Below are 12037 nucleotides of genomic sequence, written 5' to 3'. Positions count from 1 at the left end.
TAAATTATAAATAAATGTAATTAATCTAACCATATTTTTTTACTATATATTATATCATAATAAACATAATTATATTATATATATAATTTTTCGTACATAATATATAATATATATTATTTTATTTTATTTTATATAAATATTGTTTTATAAGTTTTATTTTATTTTCTTATGTAATAAATATATTATCTTTAGGAATAAAGAACAAGTTAAGCGCGTAGCCCAGCGGTTGTGCACCCTCATAAGGTAAGAGAGGTCGGCGGTTCGATTCTTGGCAAAGACATGGGATTGGATTATTCCACACGTGCCACGTGGAGGTTCTAGGTTGGTCCACGTGGCGGTACAAAGACGGGGCCACGTGGCACCCAAAATTTTTTTAATATTATTTATTTGGCATGACATTTGGCGACAAAAAAATTTTAGTCGGGGAAAGTTGTATTCGGCGACCAAACTTGTTTTAGTCGGGGAAAGTTGTATTCGGCGACCAAAAGTTTGGTCGCCGTATGTAAATATGATTTTCCGAGAGGGTTTGTATTAATTAGATGCGGCGACTAAAGTTAGTCGTGAATACCTTTCGCGACAAAAGTGTTTTGTCGGGAAAAATAATTTTCGGCGACAAAAAATTTTGGTCGGCAAAAACTTTCCCAGACCAAGTGTCGCCGACCAAAGTGGCGACCAAAAATTTAGTCGCGGAAAGGTTTTGGCGACTAAAAATAGCCATTTGGCGACTATTATTTTAGTCGGCAAAAGTGTTTTTTCTTGTAGTGATTAGAGGTTTTGAATGGTCATGATGCAAGGTGTGAAGAAGGTTTTCGAATGGAAACACATGTTTTTATTGCATTTTGTGAGGCGCTTAAAGTACACACTGGGTTAAAGCATTCAAGGTACTTAACAGTTCAAGAGCAAGTATGTATATTTTTGCTCGTAGTTGGACACAACAGTAGAAATCGCATAATCCAAGAGCGATTCCAGCATTCAAGGCAAACGATCTCTAAGTATTTTAAACGAGTATTAAAGGCTGTGTGTAAGCTTGGGAAGCTCATTATTCAACCCCCCCCCCCCCCCCCCCCCCCCCCCCCCCATTTGATGAGGTCCCTCCAGAGATTATGCACAATCCAAAGTACTGGCCATTCTTTAAGGTATTATGATAAGTTTCAGTAATCCCTTCTCTATTTCATATTGCATATTGTATTATAAAATTGTCTAACATTTAGTTACATTTACTTGTGTCCTTGGTTGTAGGATTGTATTGGTGCTATAGATGGTACACATATCGATGCAAAGGTTCCTGCTCGTGAGCAAATTCCATATCGTGGGAGGCACAAGACCACGTCACAAAATGTAATGGCTGCATGTTCATTTGATATGAGATTTACTTACGTCTTGTCGGGTTGGGAGGGTACGGCAAATGACTCACGAGTGCTTTTTGAGTGTGTGAATAATCCAGCAATGGAATTTCCTATGGCACCTCTAGGTAAGTACTTCTCTAGTTTTTTTAGTCACAAATTAGGAAACTGTGAACACATATGAGGTCTTGCTGCCATATTCTTTTACTTTTTTAGGCTTATTTTTGGCATGTGGTCGATTAATTTGTCACCTACTTTATAGGTAAGTATTATGTGGTTGATTCGGGATATCAAAATATGCCTGGGTTTCTAACGCCATACAAGGGTGAGCGGTACCACTTGTCCTTGTTCCGTGGACGTAGACGATTACCTACGAAAGAAGAAGAATGGTTCAATTATCGTCACTCGTCCCTTCGCAACGTGATAGAGCGCTGCTTTGGCGCATTGAAGGCACGATTTCCTATCTTGAAACAAATGCCTAAAGGCTTTAGTGTGTGGACCCAAAAATATTTGCCAACCGCTTGTTGCACGGTCCACAACTTTATAAGGATGCATGACAAAAATGATGCAGTGTTCAAATTCTATAGCAAGGAAGATTTGATTGTTGAAAGTGAGCAAGGCCGTAGGAGCTCTTCTCAACAGATTAATGTCACCCCCGCTCAATTGCGAGAAATGGCTAGAGTTCGCAATACTATTGCCCGCCAAATCTTTAATAGCCAAAGGCTTTGATGCATTGGTAGTGAAGCATCCATTGCAGTAGTGGTAAGAGACTCCAAAGGCAGAATTGTCCATTGGCAAAATTGATAGCATTTTACAAGGATGTTTTGACAGCTCTTGTTTCTTTGTCAGAATTCATGTTTTTGTACTTTCTTACTTGCTTTTATGAGACTATGAGAGTGATTGGAGTGGTTTGATTTTCAGTTTGACATTAGATTGGTTTGATTCAATTTGACGGTTAGATTGGTTTGATTCAATTTAAATTGTCCAATAGCAGAATTGTTCTAACTTTCCCCTGTATCGTTTGGAAATTAGTGGAGAAATTACAAGAGAGACATTTTTAGGAAAAGTAAAAACTGGTTTTAGAAATTCTTTTTTTTTTTTTTTTAAAACAGGTTGACACAAACATATTTTCTGCTTTCACTTTGTTTTTAGGAAAAGTAGAAGTTGATTTTAGGAAATAGAAAACAGAAAACAGAAAAGTGGCAGTGTTACCAAACATAGCCTAAACGTTTCCTTAATTTCCCGTAGCCACTCGACTTCGAAGAAAATATCAATTAAACAGCCGATGTTAACATCGTAGTTATGAATTCGGTCCCTCCCCTCGCATAAATAATAGAGTACTCTAGATAGCCATGTTGGTGCAATTTATATGTGAAAAAAAGGTGTAGGATTTCTTTTACTCCCTCCTTCTAAGAACTTCGAGAAAAAAAAATTACATGTCTGTGTCCTAATATACGCAGGTTGGTTTGCAGCTTATAAAATATATATAAATGTTATGAATGCAAAACCATTTAAGAACTCATGTTCAAATGCTATTGAATTTTATACTACCGAAGTTATGCATTCAAGATCGATTATTGTTATGAATAGAAACAAGTGTTGTCAATTTAAAATAATTCAAGCAGTACATACATATCATACAAACTCGATCTGGTAGAAGTCCGAACAGGGTCATATAGACTGCAATGTCTAGTTACGCGTTTTTGCGCGCCGGGCTTATATACATCGGCTATCTTTGTAGCTAGAAGAGGATAGCTAGGGCATTCTATAGTATGGTAGTTGTATTGCGTCATTCTTGTTTTTTCTGCTCTCGATTATTCTTTGCATTATGTGTTAACTGGTTTGGCCAATTTCTAAATATTGTAAACGTCCACAATTCTGTAAATGGCTGCTTCAATCATTAATTAACCAAACTCATTCCGCATGCAACAGTTTACCACCAAATTTTCTCTCACGTGACAATAGGTTGTCTCCTTTAAGAGAGTAATCCCCAAGTAAAAACAAAGAATGTGGGATCGTTCAAAATACCTTTTTTTGAATGACGATTTTTTTTTGTTAATCTTTGAGTGATTACAAAGATTAAAAGAATCAAGGAGAATGGCAACAACTGTCCATCCGAGACCCAGGTCTTTGTTTGGCAAGATGCCAACCAAAGAGAACCCCCAAAGGCCGAAACCCATCACCTAAAGGCCACAAACCCAAATAAAGCAAGTAGAGACCGAATGGGACGCAGCCCAAATACCAATAAAGGCGCCCAACAATAAAGCCCAGACACCCAAAACCTAAAGCAATAGGATCTGAAACGCCGCCACTGCGAGGACTACGGTGACTAAGTCTAGCTAAGGGTCATCATCGGGCCGAGCCAGGCCAACACGCCAAGTCACTACCCAGGGCTGGGCCAAGCGGGCTTTTAGCAGGCCAAACGGGCCAAGCTATGTACCTTAAAATGAGGCCCAGGCCCAGCCCACGTGCTACCCAACTGATGGGCTAGTAGGCCAAAAGCCGGGCGAGCTGGCTGGCGGGCTAGAAAGCCCAACGGACCAACGGTCATACTATATTTTTTGGTACTACTTCTACTTTTTATGATTGGTTGTATCTATGACTAATTTGTTATTTCTAATTTTGAATCATGTTTTTTTTATTAGCCCAGTTTCGCAATATGTTGGTGTAGCCACCTATCTAGTTTACAATTTTTCACAAACAAAAAAAGTAAAGGTAAATAAACAAACATATTCAGAAATCTACGTTGGTGGTGGACTTTGTTGTAAAGGTAAAAAAACAAACATATTCATTATATCCTAATCGGTTTAGGTTTTGAGGGAGGTTTTTTAGAGTAATGATTAATTGGAAAGAGATAGATACATAGAGAAAATTTATTGAGACTGTGCACAAAGGTGTTTAGGCCCAAAATGAACAAATTAACTATAAAATTCCTTGTGCCTTGTGTTTAGGCTCCTTTTAATCTTTGTAATTTGTTTTCAAAAATTCTTTTTGATATTTCAAAAAAAATATTAGAAAAGTGACATCAATTGAAACAAAAAAGAAAAGAAAAGCCATGCTCTAAATACCTAGTAAGACAAGTTAACACCAAATTCTCTAACGTGATAATAGGTGGTCTCCTAAAAAGAGTGTGTGTGTGTATATATATATATATATATCCCCAAGTAAACATTAGAGAATGTGGGATTAGTTCAAAATACCTAGTAAAACTAGGTCTAGCTGCCCTTTCGGGAACCTCGATAAAATTGGAATGATATGGGGAGACTAGGTCTACTTGCCCTTTTGGGAACCTCTGATAAAATTGAACTGATACGGGAGACTCGGTCTAACTCCTTATATTTCTCTGTAACTAACTTACAATAATCTAGCCGTGCCTGAAGGCATGCGCTAGTGCCTATATAAAGAAGAGCAATCATACTCCTCTCACATATAGTTCCTTAAATTAGCCCCTTGGCAAAAAAAAAAAGGTTTTAGTCGCCGACACCATAACCTAACCTTCTCATCTTTTGATCAGAGAGGAATTTCCACTAAACCTTCAATTCATTTTCTTTTTTACAGAGCAGAAGGGTAAAATCACTCCCACTCCAAACTAACATATATACCCCGCTGCCCCTCCACTTTTTTGTTTACACGAGTCAGTACATATAGAGCTTTGCACTAGCTATAATTGAGATTTCCGCAAGTAGGAGTGGAATTGATATCCCAAGATTAGTCGTGGTGCGTATAAACTGGCCCGGATAGCTGAGTTAAAAAGAAGAAGAAGAGAGAACTGCAGAATCCTGCCACTTTCCCCTCCTTTGTTTACAACCACCCAATCAGGTATGATCATTCTTCTCTATTGTAAATGGATGCTACACTGTGCATATATATAGTACTACATATATATGTATATTTAGAGAGAGATTGATCTCACTGTAATCTGACTCTTTTTTTTTTACCCAAAAAAAAATCTGACAGTGGATGCCAAAGATACAGAATAGTTGTGTAATCCTTCAAATTACCAAAGAACAAACAGCATGGAGAAGAAAAGTTTGTCTTCTACGAGGTATTTCCCTATTTCCTTCTTTGTTCGAAAAAGGCATTTTCTTCTTTTTCACTTACTTATTTGTTCAGAGGTGCTACAAGTACAACAAGAACTGTACAAACACCGTGTACAACACTCTTTTGGGCCCATCTTGGATTTCAAAAAAAGGATCGGAGACATTAATTTTCTTTAAAATAATTTGTTTAGGGTTCTTGAAAAAAAAATCAACTCTATCCAATATCGGTAAAAACATTTGTAAAACGTCATTTTTTTTCTTCTTTTTCACTTATATATAGTAGTTTTTTTTTCTAAAAAAGATCAAAATTACACAAATTTGCCTGCTCAATATGTTATAAAATAAAATAAAAAATCAATAAACATGAAAGAGAAAGTTATGCGTAGTACACATACTTTCTCTTTTAGCACACGACAGCACACCATTGGCTTTGGTCCAAACATCGAACTTCCTTTGATTGGGATATTTATGTCTTGTATAATTGTTCTCGTGTTGATTGTTTATCTGGGCATATTTGGAGCAACAACAGGACAAGTAAACTTTTTTGGGCGATTAGATGTTAATTGTCTTTACTTTGTAGAGTACTGCTAGAAACCAGATGTTTCTATTTTTTAGTCTCTCTCGATTCATAGATGATAGCTGTAAGCATCATTTTTCAGCTGCGAGGTGGATACCCGTATTTGAGTAGGCTCGTTTTAATACAAAATACTTAATAACTCTACAGATCAATCAGCCGAAAACTCTGACTTCTTGCTTGCCTTTCTAAGCTTGGGTCATTACATGAAGATTGCACCCAGAGCTATGTTCCTAGTTGGAGTAACATATGAAAATTATTTTTCTACATAGTTTGAAGTATATGGTTATCGTTCGAGAATCAAGCAAAAGTTTGTGACTCCTGAATACTAACCATATACTTCGAAGCTTATAGAAAAAGAAGTTTGCAATATCTTATCTCAACAACGACTATAGCTTGGGGTGCTATCTTCATGTAGTGACTCAGCTTTAGACAGGCAAGCAAGAAGAAAGAATTTTCGGCTGATTGATCTAGAGAGTTATTAAATATCATGTACTAAAACAGGCCTACTCAAACACATGTATCAACCAAGGAGCTGAACAATGACGCCTACTGCTATCATCTGCAAATTGAAAGAGAGTATCAAATTGAAACATGCGGTTTCTAGGTATTCTACAAAGTAGAGATGATAAAAATCTGATAAACTGGCCTAGAAAAGTTATACTTGTCCAATTGTGGCTGCGAATATGCCGAGAGGAACAATATACACCGGAACAATTATACGGGACACAACTATTCCTATTGAGCGAAGTTTGATGTCTGGTCCTAAGCCAATGTTGTCGAGTGCTAATTACACCTAGGCCGAAAGGGAAACAACAAAGAACTTTTGTTTTTTGTTTTTTTGAATTGCAAAAAAAAAATTGTTAATCTTTGAAAGTGATTACAAAAACTAACAGGAGCAAAGAGAAAGGCAACAAGTGCCCTACACCCTTTGATTGACAAGATGACAACCAAGGATTGAGACACCCCAATGGACAAAGTCTAGTAACTAAGAGGCCTTAATGCCCAAATAAAAGAATAAACGCGAACGGGACGCAGCCCAAACACCAAAGAAAGCCTAAAAGCGCAAGTACGTACAAAGGGGATAAGCCCAAAACACACCCAAACCGTAAACTAGTTACCCAGCTACCACCACGGCTCCTCCCTGCTGTGACCACACCACAACAAAAACACTGAATATTGGTAAAAGAAAGAAATTTACATCCGCAATTAAATTTTGCAAATATCCTATCGTTCCCCATCCTTGTCAAATAGGTTGAATGAGAAGATAGAAAACCTCTTCCCCACGAACATTTCGTGTTGATACAATAGATGATTGGAGTTGTTATGCAAAAAGGCTAATATCATCCCAACCATGCATTACATTACATACGTGCTGTCGTGAGTGGCATGGCTAACGGGTTACCAAACCCAGTATATAATCTCTGTATCGTTCCAAATTTTTATTGGATATTTGGATGTCCCCAAAGGGACAACCCGGTCTATATATAATCTAAAGTAAGGGGCCAGCTATGGCCAAATTTTGAAGGGAAATTGACGGCTCATGATGTGTTTTGATAATTAATACCCGCCAAGGACAAGCTAAGAACATTTGTTAATGCTGAAAATGTCATCCATTAACAAATGTTCTTAGCGGGTATTAATTATCAAAATACGTCATTGGCCGTCATTTTCCCAATTTTGAACAATACAAGGCCAATTTTCCCTGCCACAACTTGTGTTTTTTTTTTTATAGGGAAAATTTTATTAAAAACGGAGAAAGGAAAAAGGGAAATCCAACAAAAAGTTGGACAGTATACCACATGGGCCGATGCACAGCCCCTAATCTAAATTGGGAGCCTAAAAATACGGCAATCAAGCACACCCGATACCTAGATAAACAAGCCCAAAAAGAACAAACGGGCCCAAAAGGACCCGCCCGGCAGACCCAAACCCTAACCCGCATCCTAACTGCTACCGCACAAAACAGTGTATGCATCACCGCTCATACCAGCACCACCACCCAACGGCCTCGCCATTAAACAGATACAATCACTCCCAGATGTACGTAGATGACCGGCGACTGGTAGGAAACCGACAAACCCACCAAGATAATGCGCACAGCTTGCAACAACAGGGAGGAGACCAAGAGAGGGCAGTGGGAGAGCAAGAACTACCGCCTAACATCACCTCTCCACGAACCTCCAGTGTTGGTCCAAAAGCAACCCAAGAGGGGGGGGTGAATTGGGTATCTCAATTATAACGCGGAATTAAAAACTAATTGCAAGATAAAAATAAAGCAAGCCAAATTGCCCCAAGTAAGATTCAAAGATTATCAAATAACACAAGCAATATAAATATGCAAAGCGACAATTAAAGAGAGTAGGGAAGAGAGAATATCGAACGCAAGGATTTATAGTGGTTCGGTCCGCAACTTCACGGCCTAGTCCACTCCCCAAGTGTCCAACTTGGGATTTGCTGCACTATCTTCAATAGTTACAATCCTCTAGCTTCGCAAGTGCTAGACAACCTTTACAACGAGCAATCTATCCCCAATCGCTCCGACTAATTTTGACTCCGGTGCTAGTCACACCTAACCCAACTAGTTTTGACTCCGGTGCTAGTAACACCTAACTACCAAGTGATTTTCTCTCCAAAACCACTCACAAAAAGTAATCACTCACAAGAGTAGAATAAGGGTGTACAATCCCTTTTACAATAAAGATCAAAATAAGAGCTCTCTCATACAAGTGTAAAATTAACAAGTTGAAGAATAGAGTACGAAGAGATTGATGTATTCTTTGAAATATTTGTCCCAAGCTATGTTGTGTAATCCTTACTTCCCTTTATATACTCCAAGAATGCAACCAGCACATCAATTGCTTCCATCCAAATTCCACTAGCCGTTAGGACAATCTTCTAGTCTAGTCAACAAAAATGTAGCCAATCAATTTCTTATTTCCATTTCTTTTCTGCAGTAGCCGTTAGAGATAATTAAGCACCCAAGTAATCTTCAATCTTTCTCATTGATTAGCATTTTGCTTTCCACAAAATATCCCTTGTAGCCAATTAAAAAATAAGAGAAGATTTGTCCTTAATCTTCCGCCTTTCAATTTATCTTGACCATTGAAGATAGTGATTTGGTGTAGCAATCTTCCCATGTGCACTTCAACCAAATCCTACAAAATAAACATTAAGGGATTCCAAATATCACAATATTAATTATATTTCTTTTCAATAAAAATATATTTTGTTATCATCAAAATCAATGAGGTATTCCATAGAAACCTTTGGGCTAGCATCCAGTATCAGTGTATCACGATCGAGAACAAAAGTTGGAAACATCACTGCCAAGTCGACCCCTCGTCCGAGCTTGTTCAGCCAATCACCGCATGTTTACATAGTAGCTAGCCTAACGCGGAGAGATCGCAAAAAACAACAAGGATATAAGTCGATCCAGGCAAGATTTCATACAGAAAACTTGCAGTATAATAGATGACAAAAACCGTCTATGTGAAATGAATCCGTTTTCTTTGGTGAATTAAACCCGAACATACAGGACCAAAGCCTGCAGAAAGCATCAGCAAGGGACAAACATATTCAGAAGTACTCCAAGTTGGTGGTGGACTTTGTTGTAAAGGTAAATTAATAACCAAAGTTACCAAACTATTCATTATACTATGTTCGGTTTCGCTTTTGCGGGAAGTTTTTGAGATAATGAGTAGTGAGTGATATATAGAAAAAAATTATTGAGAATGTGCGCAGAGATTTTGAGACCAAAAACAAACAAATTAACTACAAAATTCCTCGTGCCTAGGGTCTTTTTAATCTTTCTAATTTGTTTTCAAAAATTAATAAAATTCTTTTTGCTATTTCAAAAAAATTAGGAATGTGACAATAACTGAAACAGAAAAGAAAAACAAAAAATCCATGCTGTAAAGTTCTGTTGCGTGCATCTGTATTTAATTACCTCATATATACTACTCCAATTTTTGTTACCTTAACAGTTATAGCATAGTTACATGATGAGTTAAATGCTTGTGCCTAAATGCTCATAGCCAACATAACCCCCACCTACCAATGGGCCTGTAGCCCAGTTGGTAACTCCTAGGTTCGAGCCCCGTCGTGGACGATTTGTGGTTTCAAAGCTATGTATAAACTCTAAACACCATGTGAACTAACTCACTTATCCCGCTGATGTATACAATATTGGGAAGGAAAAAAAAAAAAACATAACCCCCACCTTAATACGTATGGCAACTCAATGCCAATTTAGTACGTACATTATTATTATTCTATAAAGTTAACAATTAAGGATATATATATATATAGACACATACACACATCACCAACTTTACTGAGTACGATTTTGTTCACCCTCACCAAACGAGGGTGAATGTTACCCTCACTTCTATTCGTTGTTACTAACGTCATAACGTGTAGGTCTTAACTAGCAAGATTAACCACCGTTAACATTAAATAGCCCCAAATTATGGAAGTGATAACTGATTTCGTATCTTTCTAATGGAAAAATTCTCCCCTGCGTTTCAAGAGGAAAATACGCATGGAAAAGATTCGGGCCAATATTCATTTGCCTGAGAACCAAATAGATCACGGTTCACAATAGATAATTGAAAATAACCTATTTCTTCTCAACAAACTTTAATAAGAAAAAGCTTAAAATAAATAATTTTCTATTGCTAAAAATAATATTCTTACAAGAATATAGTTAATTACATGATTAGCTAGGTACATGATTAGCTAGTTAGAGAAAACGCTTGGTGCCAGCAGTACATCGCTTGATTAATTTTTTTAATGGTTTAAATTCTAAAAAAATTATTTTAGTTAAATTACGAATCTAAAAATATCATGTTCAATTTTTTTACCTTGTATTACCACCTATATTGATTCTTTTTTTTTTTTACAAGAACCTAGGCCCTATTTTAAATTCACTTTATGCCTCCGAAAATATAAAAGCCAGCCTCTCTCATGTACGTGATAATAGGCAGTCTCCTTAAGAGAGTAGTCCCCAAGTAAAAAACAGAGGATGTGGGATTCGTTCAAAATACAAAATGTGACTAGGTTTAGCTACTCTTTCGAAAACATATGATAAAATCGGAATGACAAGGATACTAAGTCTAACTCCTTATATTTCTCCATAAAAGATGCAATTTGTAAATAACTAATTAACTTACACTTCTAGCTCCTTATATTTCTCCACATACGATGCAATCTGTTGCTAACCAACTTACACTAATGCGTATATAAAGAAGAGCAATCTTACTCCTCTCATGTATAATTCCTTAAATTAGCCACTTACCAAAAAAAAAAGTTTTTGTCGTTTTTTTTTTTTTGATCCGGAAGGTTTTGTCATTGACACTATAACCTAACCTTCTCCTCTTTCGATCAGAGAGGAATTTCCAAAAAAAAAGCTTCAATTATGAGCTACTTCTTTCTCTTGCTTTTACTCAACACTCTCTCTCTTCCGAATACCGAGATTTCGTGTTCTTCTTCGATACACTGAGGACTTCTCTATATTTCTGTTTATTTTCCAAGGTGATATGTTTGTATCTCCTCTTCCTTTTCTATTTTTTAGTGCTCTTGTATTTAATATGTACAAAACAAAACCTAACCTTATAAGTTCCAATTATGAATGACGTAGTGGTTCGATGGTTTTTGGTTTGGGTGTTTACTGGGACTTTTAGTGGAGAAGATAAAGGGATTAATTTTTTGCCTTTCCAATGTTATAATTGTAGGGCTCCTTGTGGTCCTTCATATAATATCGTAGCTTTCTACTTCATGTTCAAACAAGAATTGTTTCCACGGGAATTAGTTCAATTATTTTTGCTTCTCACGGATGCGTTATTTGTGCTGAACCTATTTCTGAAGGGGCCTAATGCTGCTGTTATAACGCTTCTATGATTATACTGAGTCTCGTGTGCAACTTACTTTGGCTTCAGTACAACCATAGAAGCGTTATAACAGCACCATTAGACCCCTTCAGAAATAGGTTGAGGAGGAATAACGCATCAATGAGAAGCAAAAATAGTTTGAACTAATTCTCGTGCGGACACTTCTTGTTTAAACATGAAGTAGAAAGC

The 12037-nt window shown here is 37.0% G+C and overlaps 1 protein-coding gene across 1 annotated transcript; it reads left to right on the top strand.

Moving 5' to 3' along the window:
- Window positions 1-1078: 1078 nt before the first annotated feature.
- On the top strand, window positions 1079-2253 carry LOC131333100 (uncharacterized). Its single transcript, XM_058367438.1, has 3 exons — window positions 1079-1136; window positions 1240-1471; window positions 1606-2253. The coding sequence occupies exons 1-3, from the start codon at window positions 1104-1106 to the stop codon at window positions 2070-2072; spliced, it is 732 nt and encodes a 243-aa protein (XP_058223421.1). The 5' UTR covers window positions 1079-1103; the 3' UTR covers window positions 2073-2253.
- The last annotated feature ends 9784 nt before the right edge of the window (window positions 2254-12037 follow it).

The sequence above is a fragment of the Rhododendron vialii genome, chromosome 7a, assembly GCF_030253575.1.
Source record: "Rhododendron vialii isolate Sample 1 chromosome 7a, ASM3025357v1".
NCBI lineage: Eukaryota > Viridiplantae > Streptophyta > Magnoliopsida > Ericales > Ericaceae > Rhododendron > Rhododendron vialii.
Note: the sequence above shows the minus strand (reverse complement) of the source record. Positions and strands in the feature narration are given on the sequence as shown.

Bases quoted from the DNA above. Each gene is read 5' to 3' on its own strand.
- LOC131333100 (XM_058367438.1), top strand. From the start codon at position 1,104: ATGCACAATCCAAAGTACTGGCCATTCTTTAAG. The intron at 1,137-1,239 runs GTATTATGATAA...CCTTGGTTGTAG, and splicing joins AGTACTGGCCATTCTTTAAG to GATTGTATTGGTGCTATAGA. The intron at 1,472-1,605 runs GTAAGTACTTCT...CCTACTTTATAG, and splicing joins ATTTCCTATGGCACCTCTAG to GTAAGTATTATGTGGTTGAT.